This window comes from Mus caroli, chromosome 2 (assembly GCF_900094665.2).
Source record: "Mus caroli chromosome 2, CAROLI_EIJ_v1.1, whole genome shotgun sequence".
Classification (NCBI taxonomy): Eukaryota; Metazoa; Chordata; class Mammalia; order Rodentia; family Muridae; genus Mus; species Mus caroli.
In genome coordinates, this window is record NC_034571.1 from 27,301,044 (window position 1) to 27,318,619 (window position 17,576).

Below are 17,576 nucleotides of genomic sequence, written 5' to 3' on the forward strand. Positions count from 1 at the left end.
TCGTTCCCAGGTGGACAATGCTGGGCTGTATACCTGCCTGGCTGAGAGCCCTGCAGGTGAAATTGAGAAGAGCTTCCGGGTCAGGGTTCAAGGTAGGGAGGAGGTATGGGCACGGGGAAAGGGGGAGTGGCGTGGACCTGCAAGACTGAGTCTATCCCTCACATCCTCTCATCCCTCAGCCCCTCCAAATGTTGTTGGGCCCCGGGGTCCCCGCTCTGTGGTTGGCTTGGCTCCAGGGCAGCTGATCCTGGAGTGCTCGGTGGAGGCAGAGCCAGCACCAGAGATTGAGTGGCATCGAGGTGGTGTCCTGCTTCAGGTGAGCCCTTCATCTCCAGCTGAGGCCTCTGACCAAATGGCCGCAGGGCTCTAAGGGTCTGTTTGTCTGGTGTCACTCTGCGTGTCTGCTCTGGGCACATCTTCTACCTGATGGTACCGTCACTCCGTGTCATGGTTGGGCACTGCAGCAAGACCAGGATTCGTACCTGGTGCTCTTTCCGTCGTACCCTTAGGTTACACTGAGGCCTTTGTGACCCACATCTATGTTGTAGCTATGGACTGGGAGATTGCGGGTCTGTGGGTTTAGTGACAGTGCTCAGCCCCTCCAGGTTCCTGAGGGTCTCAGCAGAGTGACCCTCTGCTGCAGATCTGTTGCTAGCCTAAGATGGAGCAGAGTCTCGTAAGTCTCTCAGACCTCCTGGCCTGATGCTTGTCTAGGCCAAGACTAGTTAGATCAATAGGGAACCATGAAGCAGAAACTCTGGAGGGAAGGCCATACCCTGCAGGTAGGACCCAGAGATGGGCTGGACACTTGGCTCTGTCTCCAAGGTATTTCCTCCTACCCCAGCAAGAGAATGACATCTCAGGACTCGGTTCTGAACCCATAAGACCAAGGCCATTGCCACATGCCAATAAAGATCCTTCTCTCCCCTCCTCCGGGGGCTCTGCAGGCAGATGCCCACACTCACTTTCCAGAGCAGGGCAGATTCCTCAAGCTGCAGGCGCTGAGCACCGCGGACGGCGGGGACTACAGCTGCACAGCCCGCAACAGGGCAGGCAGCACCAGCGTGGCTTTCCATGTGGAGATCCACAGTGAGTGTCCCCCTCCCCGCCCACCTTCCCCTCAGAGCCACAGGCTCCCAGCCCTGCCCTCTTCCCCTCCCCAGCGGCACCCACCATCCAGTCAGGACCGAACACTGTGAACGTCTCAGTGAACCGCACAACCCTACTGCCCTGCCAGGCCCACGGTGTGCCCACACCCCTCGTGAGCTGGCGGAAGGATGGGATCCCTCTGCACCCTGGGAGCCCCAGGTGGGAGCCAGAAGGGAGGGCTTTGGGAGGACCCGGGTTTAGGCTCCTTTCTTCCAGTCACAGAGAGAAACTCCTTTGGGCAGTTGGAGCAGAAAAGTGACCTTATACAGGATGTGGGTGGCTCTCGGTGACAAGGACAGGCACACCACTGACCTTGTGATCTGTTTCTCTATGGTGTCTTCTCCTCACCCTCTTTCTCTCTCTCTCCTGCCTCTGTAAGCATGACAGATACCTCCTCTCCACCCCAAGTATACAGCTCCCCGTTCACACAACCTGGGGAAGCAGCAAGCCCTCTATAAACATTAAACCCAAATTCCCAAGGCACGCAATGCCGTTGGCCCCGCCTGTATGATGAACCATCTTCTGCCCAATCTACTGCAATCCAAGGGCAGGATTATATAACATAGCCCAGGCTATAATGGCCATTGAGGCCATTCTCAAACATAGTGAGCCCGCTGCCCCCTGGAGCAGCTCCCCTTGACCTCTCTGGTAGTTGTATAACTTTGTCAGTCTCTCAAGTGCAGGACTGACTTGTAATTCTTTTGTACGGAGAGCTGGGGACAGAAGGGAGCCCCCAGCTGGAAGCACAGTCAGGAGTCCAGCCCCTCTCAGGGCCCCATCTGCCTGTCTCCAGGACAACATCTCTTTCTGTTACAGGCTAGAGTTTCTGCCTGAGGGCTCACTGCGGATTCATCCAGTCCTGGCACAGGATGCTGGACACTACCTCTGCCTAGCATCCAACTCTGCTGGCTCTGACCGGAAAGGCCTAGACCTCAGAGTCTTTGGTAGGTGGGCGGGGAAAAGCATCATCCTGCCTTCAGCATCTGCTCCTGCCAGGGGCCAAGGGCCAAAAACAACAATCCTCAAGAGGTTTCAGCCATAAAGCTCAGGAGAGAAAGGTTTTACCCATATGTAGTCAGAGGACAAATATGTCATACACCCTTCCTTAAAAACACAGGACATCAAATGTTCCATGGGAGCTGGGCTCAAAGCCACCGAATTGGGTCCTCTGATCAAGCTTTGCCTTCTGTGGCAGTTTTCCTGCCTTGCAGGACTCTGACCTTTGGCAGGACTGATGGACAGATGTCTTGGTAGCCTCACTCAAGTGTGGAGTGTCAGGGAGGCACCAGGTTCAGGGACTCAGAAGACCCAACCAATCCATTGTTCCTTGTAAGCTCTCCCTGGAGAACTCCCCTCCCTCAGCTCCCTGGGATAGGTTGAAGATGGCAGCCAGTGTCCCAGTTGTGAGCACAGTCTCAGAGAGCCTCCACATCCCCACCCCATGCCTGTTTCTAATAACCAACCTCTTCCCAGAGCCCCCGGCCATTGCTCCTGGCCCCTCCAACCTGACCCTGACAGCCTACAGCCCGTCCTCGCTGCCCTGCGAAGCCAGAGGCTCTCCCAAGCCCCTGGTGACCTGGTGGAAGGATGGGCAGAAGCTGGACCTCCGCCTGCAGCAAGGCGCCTATCGGTAATGAACGGTCCATCTACGGTGTAGACATACGGGGGGTTGGGGCCATCACACCGAGTGTGGCAGGGTTAGTGAGGAGGGTCCAGGACCCCAGGTGCCAGGGGAAATTGTGACACGGAGGCAGAGGGATCCCCCTGGCAGGAGAGAAGGTGCTTGAACGCATGGCCCCACAGAAAAACATGCATGACTTATTCAGCACATTGAAAACAGGATGTGAGGGGACTTGGGGGGCTTAGTGGCAGGTCAATTGCTAGGCATACAGGAGGCCTGTAGTGGTAAATAATTAAAGTCTACTCTATGCTCCCAATGGCTCTGCACTGGCCCAAGGGCTCTGGATTCATGAATAAAAGACACGCACATGAAACCTTTATATTTAATATGCCCTGGCTAGGTCAATGGTTGGGCCACTCTTGAACCTCCACGTGGCTAACACATGGCTCCCCTCAGTTATTCCTGAGTTAATACTTGCTAAATCTATATAGCATCTCTGCTATCCCAGACCAAATCGGGGGAGTGGCCCCTGGGGCTGCTTTCTCTGATTCTTTTTTTGGGGGAGGGGGGGTCGAGACAGGGTTTCTCTGTGTAGCCCTGGGGCTGTCCTGGAACTCACTTTGTAGACCAGGCTGACCTCGAACCCAGAAATCCACCTGCCTCTGCCTCCTGAGTGCTGGGATTAAAGGTGTGCGCCATCATGTCCAGCTTACATGTTGGCGGGCTCTCCCTCCTGCACTTTTTCCTTTGTGGTACGCCGTCCTAATGGCAGAATCCCTCTCCTCTGCAGTTCTTGCCCAGAAATCCTAAAAGCCCCTCCTCCATCCCTCTGCCCAACCATTAGCCACTGGCTCTTTATTGACCAGTCAAAAAAACCAACTGTTGGCAGGGACCTGCAGCAGATGTGGGAATTCCCATGCAAGCACAAGTCAAATCAACAGAAGCCTGTAGCTACTTCTGAGAGCTTCAAGTGTTGCCCATGTATCACTGTGGCCAGTGGAAAGTGACCATCAGAAGTGTTTGTTATGTCTCATCGATGACACACTGTCCCCAACACCACACGGGAAGCAGAACAGAATCAATGCACACGAAAGTCCACAAGCCCAACAGCTGAGACTTCTAGGTCTAGAAAGTTCTAGAAGATACTTCTTTTCCGTGCACGATGTTTGTCTGTGTTATGTATATCCCATGCGTGTTCAGCAGCTCAAGGGGCCCAAAGAGTCTCAGATCCCCTGGAGCTGGAGTTCTGCCCGGAAGTGTGGCAGGGCCTCTGAGCCTCTGAGGCCCTAGAAGATCTGAGTCAGGCCTGGAGTGGGGACACAGCTGTGGCTCACCCCAGGCCCCTCACTTCAGCCATCCCTCTGTCCATCCCAGGCTTCTGCCTTCCAATGCCCTGTTCCTCACCGCTCCCAGCCCTCAGGACTCAGCCCAGTTTGAGTGTGTCGTGAGCAATGAGGTGGGCGAGTCCCGCAGGCGCTACCAGGTGACTGTCCACGGTAAGTCCTCGCAGAGGAGGGAAATGTGGGTCTGACACCCTCCCTCCTAGGGGGTCTCCTGTCAGCAGGTACTTGTGCTGGCTTCACCCCGTGACTTCTGTGCGTCTTAGGACACCTCCTTCTGGAAACTCTCCGGGGTCTTAACTCCCACCACTCAGATATCTTCCAATCTTCATCAATCTAAACCCAAATCTGCTTCTTCTTCCTCAGCTGCCTGGGCCCTCCAGGCAGACTAAGGTCTCAGCTGGACCTGCGAGGCCCCATGTGGTCCAGCCCCACAGATGGCACACAGGTTCAGCTTGCCCCATGGCTTGCCCTGGGATCAGCTATGCCTCTGCTTGCCTCAGGATCTCATCACAAGCTGTCCCCTCTGCCAGAAGCGTGCTTCCTTCACCCGACCAACACCTACTTTTCCTCCAGATTTCAATTCTGTGTCACCTCTCCCAGAGGCCTTCTCCAAAGTCACCAGGCCAACGTCTCTACAGAAAGCTATTCATGACTATCTCTGTGCCCAAAAATATCTGCAGAGTATGCAGTATGACTTTGCCATTCCCTCAGCTTCCGTCTATGCTGTCACCTCTCATGCCACCTCATGTCCTAGCCTCTCTTCATGACAGTTCTGTCCCCAAGGTCCGGTGACCACCTGTCCCCTCTGCACCTCAGCAGGGACTTGTCTTGTATTCTAGTGCCTCCCACCATTGCGGACGACCAGACACATTTCACGGTGACCAGGATGGCACCTGTGATCCTCACGTGCCACAGCACAGGGTCACCAGCCCCAGCCGTGACCTGGAGCAAGGCAGGCACCCAGCTGGGAGCAAGGGGCAGCGGCTACCGCATCTTGCCCTCTGGTAAGTTATGGCGAGCAGCAGAGATGCCTCTGAGGAGAGAGGAGGCTGCATTAAGGTGTGGAAGGGCTCTGGACAGCAGGAAAGAAAGCAAGGTTTACTCACCTTGCTGTGTAAGCTGAGAGAAGACCCTTGCCCTCTCTGAGCCTCAGTGCAGTGTCTGAGGCCCATTAGAGGAAATGCGGGGGATCCTGGAAAAATCAAGGGTTTCTGATGAAAGGAGAAATATCTGTGGGAGTATTGGCAAAGCTAGCTTCACCCAAGGGTGCTAGCCTTCATTTTAAAGTCATGCTCTTGACCCTTTGGTGTTTGAGAGATTCTATCCCTGATGGAATTTGGATAACGGATTTGTAAAATGCCTTTGCTGGGCTGAGAACACAGCCCACTTGGTAGAACACTCTCCTAGCCTGTGGGAAGACCTGGGCTCCAGTCCCAGCATCACATAATGCTGGCTTGGTGGTGCACACGACGTATTCCCAGCACGTGAGAGACGGAGGCAGGAGGATCAGAAGGTCAGGTCATCCCCAGCTACATAGGAAGTTCAAGGCCAGCCTGGACTACATGAGACCCTGTCTCAAAAAGAAATTCCATTTACTTCTCAGATGTACAAGTACACAAAACTGATTATGGCAATTCCCCAAATGAGTGTTCTTGCTAATTAGGAAACCCTGCTCTCAAGACCACTGGGCAAGACAGCCCCTGCTTTTCAGACTCTCTAGGTGCAATGGATCTCTCCTGCCATTATAGGGTTATAGGCCAGTGACCTCACTCCCCCGGACCCCCAGCAGGCCCCAGGGGTCCCCCAGGTAGTATCTCCAAACCACTTTGCAGTGAGAAAGTTAGGCTGAGGCTCACTGCCTGCTACCCTCTTTCCACCCGGAGAGGTGAGGGGGGGTCCTGGGAGGCTTCTGAGGAGAGCACACTGGGAAGAGCCGAGGTTCTCAGCAAGGAGCAACTGACCCTGAGATCCCATAGCCCTGAGGCCCTGCAGCCCATCTTGTCTGCTTCTCATCATGGACATGGAGAAACTGAGGCCAGAGAGCTGGCATGGTGGGCGCAGAACTGATTCCCATGCCCTCTGTGCCCTTTTGCAAAGGCAGTTTGAAGGGTGTTGGTAACAGCCCTGCCTCCTCCATCAGTAGGGACTCCTGTCCCTAATCCCATTCCTCCTCCCCCGATCATGCCTGGCATCCACCCACAGGAGCCCTGGAGATTGAGCGGGCCCTCCCTCTCCATGCTGGCCGGTACACCTGCACAGCTCGAAACTCCGCAGGGGTGGCCCGCAAGCACATGGTCCTCACAGTGCAAGGTAAGGACCCCAGCCAGGCCCATCTGAGGCCCCAGGGCAAATGGAGTGGGGGGCTGGAGACAAGTAGGACTAGGAGTATGGGGAAGGCCTCGCCCCCTGACACCCCCAGCCTAACTTGAACTAATTCCTAATTTGGTATCTTTGGGAGAGAACAGGCTCCCCGCAGCCTTGTTGCTGACATGAGGCTTCAGAGCCCCTGTCCTCCTAGAATTCCCTCTCCTTTGATATAAATCCTGGTTGGAGGGACCTCTGTCTTCTGTGCCCACAGCCTCCCCTGTGGTAAAGCCACTCCCCAGCGTGGTTCAGGTTGTGGCATCGGAGGAGGTACTGCTGCCCTGTGAGGCCTCTGGCATCCCCCAGCCAATGGTCATCTGGCAGAAGGAGGGTCTCAGCATCCCTGAAGGTGAGACCTCACAGTGGCCAGCAGGAAGGGCAAGGTGGTCCTCCTTCCTGCCCTGGGGACCCCACCCTCACCCCTGGGAGAGATCCGACACAGCCCAGCCTGGACCTGAGACATGGCCTGGCCTCCTGGCCTCTGAGATGCTAGCAAATCCAACAGATCATCTCAAGCCACATCCTTCTGGGTGCTTCTGCCACCGCAGACACTAGTCTTAACTTTATCCAAATCCAGGAGCTCACATGCAGGTCCTCCCCAGCGGCCAGCTGCGGATCATGCACACCAGCCCAGAGGATGCTGGGAACTACTTCTGCATTGCCCAGAACAGCGTGGGCAGTGCCATGGCGAAGACCAGGCTGGTGGTGCAAGGTGGGCCCAGAAGGGACCTGCAGGAGACATGGTTACCCAGAGTTTGAGACTTTCTCTTCCTAGTCTACTCCAACCCTGACTGACACACCCCACCTCTCTCCTACCCAGCACTGCTGAGGGAACTTTCTCTTGTCCACAGTCTGGCTGGCTCCAGGCATAATCACCCACCCTCTGCCTTCTCCATCTCCTCCTGGAGTGCTTGCCTGGCCTTGCTTCTCTCATTGTAACTTTGTGACAGCAATTGTTTCCCCTGCCTAGAAGTGGCTATATGGCTGGCTTTTCCTTAGTTTGAGCCTTCCAGTCTGCCAAATGTCTGCTCAGCCTTCAGAGAATATTCAGTGAGGCCCAGGGTGGATGTTCCATCCCTGAGGCTATGGACAGGATATCTGGATGGCCACAGCTCTGTGACTAGGGTTGGGTTTGCTGTGAAGCCAGAGCAGCTCCTGGCTCCGTGCCCTTCCTGACCCTGCTTGTCCAGCATGGACGCATGCCAACTGGATGAATGAAATGAGTTGCGCCTGGCTGGGCCCTTCACTGTATCCCTAGAATAGTCCGTGGGGGAGGGAAATGTCCCAGCTTTGCTGCTCATGCTCTCTGAGGTTGTCATATCAGAGAGCCTGTGCTAATGGAGCCCTACATGGCCTTTGCCCCCACCACAGTGCTTTAAGATTTTGTGTGTGTGCACACACATACACATACACCTGTGTGTACACACCTGGGCACACAGCTATCACAGGGTCATAACATAGCCAAACCCGGAATCCTTAGAGCATTCTTGCCCACAGGCAATAACCTGTGGCTTGGCAGTTAGTAGGAGACATTACTAAGGGCAGAGTGCTAACCAGGCACTGGCACAGAGAAGCCAAACCCATAACAGCTCAACCCAGCCCCAAATGAGCATCTATCTCTCTGCAGTCCCGCCTGTGATTGAGAATGGCCTCCCAGATTTGTCCACCATTGAGGGATCCCACGCCCTCCTGCCCTGCACAGCCAAGGGCAGCCCTGAACCAGCCATTACCTGGGAAAAGGATGGCCACCTGGTATCTGGAGCTGAGGGGAAGTTTACCCTGCAGCCTTCCGGAGAGCTCCTGGTGAAGAACTCTGAGGTGAGGCCCAGGCCCAAGATCACTGAGTGTGGCCCTAGCGTGGCAAATAGCTGTGGAGTACCGCCTGCTGGCCAAGGCTGTCCCCACGCCTGTTAGCCCCTGGGAACAAGGAAGGACAGTGTTGGGATCCCACCCACAAGGATAAGCCAAGGTTCCGAGGCAACTGGATATCCCAAGATAGCTTCTATCCATAATCAGAATCCAGGTTTGAAATGACCAGGATTTGAAGTGACATGGCCACCTCCCAGGGAAGCATAGTGACAACTTAGTGTCTCCCAAGTGGACTAGCTGGTCTCAACCAACCTCAGCACTGAAGGTCTTCCCAGTTCCGGAGGAGGTGTTGAGCAGGGGATCTGAGGTGCCAGCCCCCTTGATCATCAGTACAGCAAACGGAGCCACTCTTTGAACGCCCTGGCAGCCATGTGGTGATGCAGGACTGTGGGGGTTATCAGAGCCTCAGACTCTGTCCCCAACGCAGTGAGGAGCACACTAGTCCTGCCTCAAGGCGCCTGCAGAACATGTTCCCTCAGAAACTCACTGGGTTCTCTCCATAAAGATCCCAGTGGTAGGAGCCACCTCTTGGGTGTTTCAAACATGAATAAGTTGGCATGTGTCAGCTTGAGCACAAGGCCCAGCACTCAGTACGATGTCAGGAAACAGGACCCTTGGCTCTGGTCATGTGATCAAAACTTGGGTGATTTTTTTAAAAGTTGGGGCATGGAGGCACCCTGCCTAGCCTCAGGGGAGTTGGCTTGGCCTCCTGCTGGCTGGAGTGGCTCTGCTTCTCTGGCTTGGAGGCTTCACAGGAACCTGTAGAGAATGGGTCTCCAAGGATGCTCTGGCCCAGGCTAGGTGCAGAGGCAGTTACCATCCTGAACCTCTTCCTCCCCACAGGGCCAGGATGCAGGCACATACATCTGCACTGCAGAAAATGCCGTGGGCCGTGCCCGACGCCGCGTGCATCTCACCATCCTGACACTGCCTGTCCTCACCACCTTGCCTGGGGACCGAAGCCTGCGTCTTGGGGACAGGCTATGGCTTCGCTGTGTGGCCAGGGGCAGCCCAACACCCCGCATTGGCTGGACCATCAACGACCAGCCTGTCACAGGTCTAGATCTCCTGGAGTCAGGGGTGACCAGAGGTGGGACTGGGGAGGTGGAAGGAGAAGGAGGGTTGAAAGTCCAGTGTGGTAGAGCAGAGGGGGGTGGCAGACGGTCCTTCAGGCCCTGGGTGTCCAGTCTATACAAGGAAACACAGGGAACCTGCCTGTGAGCATGCCCTGAGCTGTATGTTAGAGCTAGCAAGAGGCCATCTGAACAGAAGACTCAGCCCCAGAGTCCTCAGGTCAGGAGGGGGATGCCTGTGTTCTTGCCCCTAGATGTTGCTCCCATAGGAGAACTCTGTCTCCCCTTCTCAGACCCAGCAGGGGAACAAAGGGGTTCAGAGTACACAGTAGGTACTTGACAAATGTCTGCTTTGTTAGTGGATCGCTGGGTGCTCTCCCCTGGAAATAGCATTTTCTGCTGTAAAGTACATCACCCAAGTGTAAGGCCAGGTCTACTGAGCACTCATGTGCACCTGCAGACAGGGCTTCTCTGTGCGCCTTACAAGGGAGTTGCAGTAGATGTCCCAGCCACTTCTATGACACAGAGAAAAGCACGGGTACCAAGGACAAGATGACCCAACCCAGCAATACACTTGGCATCCCAAAAAAATTCCCCCACAACAGCAGTGTCTGTCATGGAGACTATGTCTGACCCACAGAAAGGAAAGGCAGTGTCTACAGAGGACCTGAGTTCTAATTCACAGCACCCACAGAAACAACTGCATATAGTGGCGTGTATCTGTGATCCCAGAACTGGGAAGGCAAGACAGGCATAACTCTAGGGCCTACTGGCCAGTCAGTCTAGCCAATCAGAGAATTCACTGGGTTCTTTGTAGCCCAGGCTGGCCTTGAGCTCCCAGACCTACTATCTTCATTCCCAAGCATTCGGATCACGGGCCTGTAATTTTTTGTCTGATTATTTATGCTAATAGTCCCCCAAAGGCCAACCCTTGACTGTTACCTGGAAATCACAAAACAGGCAAACTCTCTGGCCAGATCCTCTGTGGCTTGTGCCCCTCTCCCCCCACACCCCCAATCAGACTGCCACCCACAGGGAATCAACCTGTCGTTCATCTCTGTGTCCCTGTTAAGGACCTTCTGGATGCACAGGCCTCGGCAGAGTGACCAAGGATGGAGGCCCTTATTCCAGACTAAGAGTTGTGGACATCTCTCTTTTCACCACAGAGGGGGTGTCTGAGCAGGACGGGGGCAGCACACTGCAGCGGGCAGCCGTCACCAGAGAGGACAGCGGCACGTACGCGTGCTGGGCCGAGAACAGAGTTGGTCGTGTGCAGGCTGTCAGCTTCGTCCACGTGAAGGGTAGGATGGGAGCGCATGTGATCTTCCTCCATGGCCCTCCTATAACCCTCCTCACTTCCTGCTGTTTAAGAAACCAGCTTCCTGCCTTCTAACTCTTTAACCTGTTCATGTTGGGAGCCCCAGGGGGACTTTATACACTGTCAGGGTCCAAGTTCTACTCTGTAAACACATCCCTGGGGAGGGAGGTCAGAGCAGAAAACTGTACTTTATACTGTACTTTATACTCCATCTCTTGACAGTCCCAGCTGCAGCCGGATAGCATCAGGGAAAGAGGAGGAGACTGCTGGGGATAGAGTATGGCCAGTGCTTACCAGTCTGCTGTTGTCCCCTTGGCATAGGAAGCCCTCAGAGCACTGGGACTTTTGCTTAGCCTTAGGTGGGCCTTGTTGGAGGCAGTGTAACCCAAGGCACTGGGTCTGTGTGGCTTTGGATCAATTCAATCTCAGGGACCCTGGAGCCCAGCCTAGAACAGCCAGCAGTGCCTGGAGAGTTAATTGAGGCCCTTAGCTCTGTCCAGTGGGTGTCCCAGCTGTTCCTACGGTTCTTTTCCAAAGTACCTGGCGGTGTGATCTGCAGCTGGGGAGATCTATCAGCATGGACTGACCAGTATGGCAGACGCATATAAGACAAATTCCCTCCTGCATACACTCAGGCATCACCAATCCATCAAAGCACAAGTTCTTGGTGACCACTGCTGGTTTATGGGCATCAGCCCATGACACAGAAGCTGTTGGCCCTCCCAATACATGGGCTATGCACAGCCATGCTGGGCAGCAGGGGCTCCTTTAGCGCTCAGCAGGAAGGCAGGAGCTGAACAGAGTTTGGTGGTGAGTTGATGAAATGATGGGCCGCAGGGGGTGCTTCACTCCTGGCTACTTTTGTGTTGGCCTTTGCAGAGGCTCCAGTCCTACAAGGGGAGGCCTTCTCTTACCTGGTAGAACCTGTAGGGGGCAGCATCCAGCTACACTGTGTGGTTCGTGGAGACCCAGCTCCAGACATCCACTGGACCAAAGATGGCCTTCCACTGCCCATCAGCCGCCTCCACTTCCAGCTACAGAACGGCTCCCTGACCATCCTCAGGACCAAGGCAAGGCGGGGCCCGGTCCTATGCTTTTTACAGTGGTTTAGAAGATTGTTAGGTTAGCACCACCCTCCACAGTCTAGAAGGAACTTCCCTCCACAGTGAATGCAGGAGGCTGACCTGCCTGTCCCCTATAGGAAGCTCCCCTCACAGGCTTCTCCTGTACCCCATCTTCCAGCGGCAAGCCACACTGAAACGGACCAGTCAGTCCTGATAGCATGTCATCATACGCTTTGCATCTGCCCAGTTAGGAAGCGTGCAAACTGTCATTAAAGACAGGTATAGTGAGGCTGGAACGGTAGCTCAGCTGTTAAAAGCACTGACTGCTCCGGAGGACCAGGGTTCAATCCCCAGTGCCTACATGGCAGCTCACAACTATCTGTAACTCCTCGTTCAGGAGATCTGACACCCTCACACAGACATACATGCAGACAAAACACATGTACATTAAAAAAATAATTTTATAATTTTATAATAAAAATTATAAAAATACATGTTAAAAAAGAGACAGATGTAATGAGACAGCAGCTGCAGTGACAGCCACCCTGCTGAACCAGCATGAGTGCCACGAGGTGTACTACATGTGAGAGTCCTGGGGACACCTGCACAGTGCTGGGGACACCTGTGCAGTACAGGGGACACCTGCATAGTCCCGGGGACACCTGCACAGTATAGGGAACACCTGCACAGTCCCGGGGACATCTGCATAGTCCCGGGGACACCTGCACAGTCCTGGGGACACCTGCACAGTCCCGGGGACACCTGCACAATACAGGGGACACCTGCACAGTACAGGGGACACCTGCACAGTCCCGGGGACACCTGCACAGTCCCGGGGACACCTGCAACAGTTCTAGTAGCTCGTATTCTTTGAGAGATTGGCTTTTTTGTTATTGTTGTTGTTTGCTTGCTGCTTGTTGTTATTGTTGGGGGTGGGGGTGGGGGTTCAAGACAGAGTTTCTCTGTGTAGACCTGGCTTGCCTTGAACTCAAAGATTTGCCTGTTTTTGCCTCCCAAGTGCTGGGATTATAGGCGTGGGCCACCACTGCCCAGCTCTTTTAGAGACTGGGAAACTGAATCTCCAGAGATATGATAATGTAGTAGTGACAGACTCCGCCCGTGAGGATCTGGCCTCCAGATCTCTACCCTCAGCAGGAGCTACCTCTTGGATAGATACCTCCTCAGGACAGGTGGGGTCTTTTGAGTTTGAGGCCAGCCTGGTCTACAGAGTGAGTTCCAGGACAGCCGGGGCTATACAGAGAAATGAGAGAGAAAGAGAGAGAGAGAGAGAGAGAGAGAGTTTATTTTAGTTTTGGGGGTGGGGGGGTGGGGGTGTTTTGTTGGTGGTTTGGTTTGGTTTTTTTGAGACAGGGTCTCACTATGGAGCCTTGGCTGCCTTGGAACTCACTATGTAGAAGATGCTGGCCTTGAACTCTATACATCTGCCTGCCTGTGCCTCTTGAGTACTGGTATTAAAGGCATGTGTCACCATGTTCTGCTTTTAAAAATAAAATAAAACAAATCTAGCAGCAATGACAGGAAGAGAATGAAGGTGTCTCTCTGCATCACCGCAGATTAGTCACGGACAGGGCCCCGTGTGCACAGCGTCCTTAGCCACGGAGCTATTACTGTGCTAAAGCCCCTGTGTGCTGGTGCTGGAGACCCCGTAAGTGGCACCTTCTAGTGCAAACACCTGAGTCCTAGGCTTTAAAATGTACCAGGCATGGCCTGCGGAGATGGCTCAGTCAGCAAAGTGTTTGCCATGGTTCCAGAAGACTGGCGTTTGACCCCAGGAATCCAGCTCTAAAAAGCTGAGTCTGGGAGCTCAAATAATCCAAGCCCTGGGGAAACAGACAGGATGGCCCTTTGCCCCATGACCCACCAAGCCTAGCTGACTTATTGAGTTCCAGGCCAAAGAGAACAAGGCAGATAGATAGGAGCTAAGGAATGACTCCCAAAGGTGGCCTCTGGCCTCCACGTGCTTGAACGTGTGTACACACACACACATACACACACACACACACACACACACACACACCTAATAAACAATAAATACATAAATGATTTTTAACTGTGCTCATCCAAATCTCTATGGCAGAGCACTAACAACAGTTCGCATAGACAGTCTGGAAAAGGAAAATCGGAATGTACTCTGCCCAGGGCAACAAACTCTGCCCTTCCTCACCTCTGGCTTCCGAGTGCAGAGGGATTGGATTCTCTGAATAGCTGACGAATGGCCTCAGGGGCCCTCACTGCTTTCAGGATTCTTGTTTCCCTGTCCACCATCCACCTTACACCCCTTCCTGGCCAGACAAGTCTCAGTACAGTTATCTATGTGTGCCCAACTGACCCTCCTCCTCACCTAAGCACCTGCGCCACCCCCCTTGCCACCTGCAGATGGACGACGCGGGACGGTACCAATGCCTGGCCATGAACGAGATGGGCACCGTGAAGAAAGTGGTGACAGTTGTGCTTCAGAGTGAGTTTCAGCTCTGTCCCTAGCAGGTGGAGAATCAGGTGATATGGGCACACAGGGCCAGCTGTGGCTGGGTATGGCTGGGTATGGTTCATTATGTGGCAGAAGCCCAGAGAAACATATCCCATGTAACCCAGGTTCAGGCTGACACAAATGTTGCTATTATTTTTATTGTTGTTTCTTTCTTTCTCTCTCTCTTTCTTTCTTTCTTTTAAAGATTTATTTCTTTATTATATGTAAGTACACTGTAGCTGTCTTCAGACACTCCAGAAGAGGGCGCCAGATCTCATTACGGATGGTTGTGAGCCACCATGTGGTTGCTGGGATTTGAACTCAGGACCTTCGGAAGAGCAGTCAGTGCTCTTGATCACTGAGCCATCTCACCAGCCCTTATTGTTGTTTCCAATCAAGACTCAAAACTGCCTTTGAGGCTAAAGTGGCAGCTCTTCCACTGGAGACACAGCTCAGAGCTTGCTTAGCACTATCTGAGCCACAGGATCTCAGGAATTTTACAGAAAGTATTTTGTGTGTGTTGGGGAGGTGTGGGGGGGATGCTCACCCATGCATGAGAATGTGAGGCCAGAGGTGGACATTAGGGGTCTTCCACTCTTGCTTTCCAGCTTTCTGTTCTGAGGCAAGGTCCCCCAGGGAATCTGCAGCTCACTGTTTTAACTGGATTGCCTGGGAAAGAGCACACACACTCAGTCACAGCTACACACACATACACATAATTTAAAATAAATCTTTTCAAAAGAAAAAGAAGTACTTCTCTGCTACAATCATGGAGTTGTGCAAGCAGGACCACTGCCCTACAGGGCACATTCCTATCAGCCTGGGGACCGCCCCGCCTGTGGTCCTGTTGTCTGCAGACTAGCCCCAGCCCCACCAGTGGCCTGCTTGGTGTTTCTCCAGATTTCCTCTTCTGGAACTTTCACAACAATGGGATTCCAGGCAGTCTTCTTGGTTCTGGCTTCTTTGAGCTATGAATTCTCTTTCTCCCAGTCTACAGCTTGTCTGTGCTTTTTCTTTTCTTTCTTTTTTTTTTTTTTGGTTTTCTGAGACAGGGTTTCTCTGTGTAGTCGTAGCTGTCATGGAACTCACTCTGTAGCCCAGGCTGGCCTCGAACTCAGAAATCCATCTGCCTCTGCCTCCCGAGTGCTGGGATTAAAGGCGTGCGCCACCATGCCCAGCTGTCTGTGCTTTTTCTTAACAAAACCTTTCAAGAAAGGCTAAAATGTAAAATTGGGGACAGTCCATACTTAATCAACTTTGTACTTCTTGGATTATATGTTTACCTTTTTTTTTTAAGTCCTCAGGGGGCTGAGGCAATGAAATAGTCAATAAAAAGCTTGCATGAAGGCCCAAATTTGCTCCCGAGGAGTGACATTTAAAAAGTCCAGTGGGGGCTGCTGAGATGGCTCAGTATATGAGAGACTTGCTTCCCAGCCCAACCGCCTAAGTTCAATCTGAGGACTTTGCCCAGCGGAAGCTGAGATTTGACTCTTACAAGTTGTCTTCTGGCCTCCACACACACACACACACCACGGCAGACGCATGGGTAAATGAGTAAACAAATTTAAAAACAATGTTAGAACTCACTGTGTGGCATGCATTTGTAACCCCAGTGCTGGGCAATGGCAGGATATGGATGCCCAGGGCTTACTGAACAACCAGGCCAACCTAACAGACAAGCTCCAGGCCAATGAAAAGTCCCTGCCTCAGTAAACAAGGTGGACAGCAACTGACGCTGATCTCTGAGCACCATGTGCATGCATGCATGAGCGCGCGTGGGTACACACACACACACACACACACACACACACACACACAGCTGTCTATCCTAGATTACGTTTTTTAATTTTATGTACTTTGGTGTTTTGTCTGCATGCATGTCTGTGAGAGCGTGTCAGATTCCTGAACTGGAGTCAGAGACAGTTGTGAGCCGCCAAGTGGATGCTGGGACTTAAACCCAGGTCCTCTGGAAGAACAGACAAGTGCTCTTAACCACTGAGTCAGCCCACCTTAGATTGTATTTTTGTCTACAATTTTCATAACTATGGTTCTCACATGGGGCCTATGATCCAGTCTGAGTTAATTTTTAAGTGAGGTAAGGGTGTAGTCTTCAACGTGTTTTTCTTTTTCATCTGGACTCCGGCTGTTTTGGGCTGTTTCTTAATTTCTCACCAGATGCAGAATGGTGGTCAAACCAAGCCTCTATACTTGTTTGCTAAACTGATCACTAAGTATTTCTTATTTTGCCTAAAATTGCTTTATTTGGGGGCTTTCATTGCTAGTGCAGATATTAACAGATGATTTGATTGGGGTGGGGGAGGTCACAGGGTCTTGAACTCACAATCTTTCTGTCTCTACCTCAGAGTACAAGGGTTACAGGCCTGCTCCACCACACTATATTCAGCTTGGGAGATTGAACCCAAGGCTGTTTGCATGCTATGCTAATGAAGCATTCTAACTTCGGACGAGCTACAGGCCTGGCGAACTGCAGGCCCAGCCCTTGGAAGTCAGAGGACAAATTTGGGGAGTTGGTTCTCTCTCTGTCTTGTAAGCTCTAGGCTGACTGGCCTGCAGGCTTCTAGCTGATCTCACCAGAGGAGTGCTGGGCCTGAGGCTGATGTAATGATCAATTCCGAGGTAAGGCTTGAGCTCTTACCTGCGGCAACTTCTCAGCCCACCCTGGGTTTTTCTAACTTGATCTTATGCCCTGTGGCCTCACTAGCTTGTTTTGTTGTTGTTTGGTTTGGTTTTTTGGTTTTTCAAGACAGGCTTTCTCTGTGTGGCCCTGGCTGTCCTAGAACTCACTCTGTAGACCAGGCTGGCCTTGAATTCTGAGATCCACCTGCCTCTGCCTCCCGAATTCTGGGACTAAAGGCGTGCGCCACCACCTCCTGGCTGACAGCTTGGTTTTGAATTCTGGTGGATTTCACGTAGCTTCTGTAGAGTTGTCCCCGAGTGGGCTCTTTTGTGTGTCACATATGAACAGAGTTCTCTTCCTTCCTGTCCATCCTTTGGCAACTGTGCCTCGCCCTGCTTGCTGACTCAGCAGCCACCCTAGAAAGCCACCGTCCTCACCAGCCTACACTACAGTTTGGGTGGAGAGCATCTGTCCTGTCCATCTGATGTGAGGGCAACTGTCTGTCCTGCCCAGGGCTCCCTTTATTCTGAGTTTGTCAGGCTCTTTTGTCAGGGATGGGGTAGACCTGATAACAGACGAAGCTGAGTGTGTCCCATGCTTACTCAGAACAGCCAGAAACCTTCATACGGCAGCAGAAAAAAAAAAAAAA

General features: G+C 53.0%; 1 protein-coding gene across 3 annotated transcripts in view; it reads left to right on the forward strand.

The window, feature by feature from the left end:
* The window catches only part of Hmcn2 (hemicentin 2), a 147,109-nt gene that overhangs the window by 110,401 nt on the left and 19,132 nt on the right, over window positions 1–17,576 (forward strand). For 2 of the 3 annotated variants that reach the window (XM_021181028.2, XM_029474451.1), the window contains exons 70-85: window positions 11–92; window positions 180–316; window positions 948–1,089; window positions 1,164–1,308; window positions 1,966–2,093; window positions 2,623–2,779; window positions 4,145–4,266; window positions 4,953–5,117; window positions 6,316–6,423; window positions 6,692–6,826; window positions 7,055–7,189; window positions 8,105–8,295; window positions 9,190–9,403; window positions 10,586–10,720; window positions 11,617–11,807; window positions 14,199–14,280. In XM_021181028.2, coding sequence (XP_021036687.1) covers window positions 11–92; window positions 180–316; window positions 948–1,089; window positions 1,164–1,308; window positions 1,966–2,093; window positions 2,623–2,779; window positions 4,145–4,266; window positions 4,953–5,117; window positions 6,316–6,423; window positions 6,692–6,826; window positions 7,055–7,189; window positions 8,105–8,295; window positions 9,190–9,403; window positions 10,586–10,720; window positions 11,617–11,807; window positions 14,199–14,280 — 2,269 coding nt within the window. The remainder of the gene's footprint in view (window positions 1–10; window positions 93–179; window positions 317–947; window positions 1,090–1,163; window positions 1,309–1,965; window positions 2,094–2,622; window positions 2,780–4,144; window positions 4,267–4,952; window positions 5,118–6,315; window positions 6,424–6,691; window positions 6,827–7,054; window positions 7,190–8,104; window positions 8,296–9,189; window positions 9,404–10,585; window positions 10,721–11,616; window positions 11,808–14,198; window positions 14,281–17,576) is intronic. The other variant, XM_029474452.1, reaches the window with a different exon arrangement.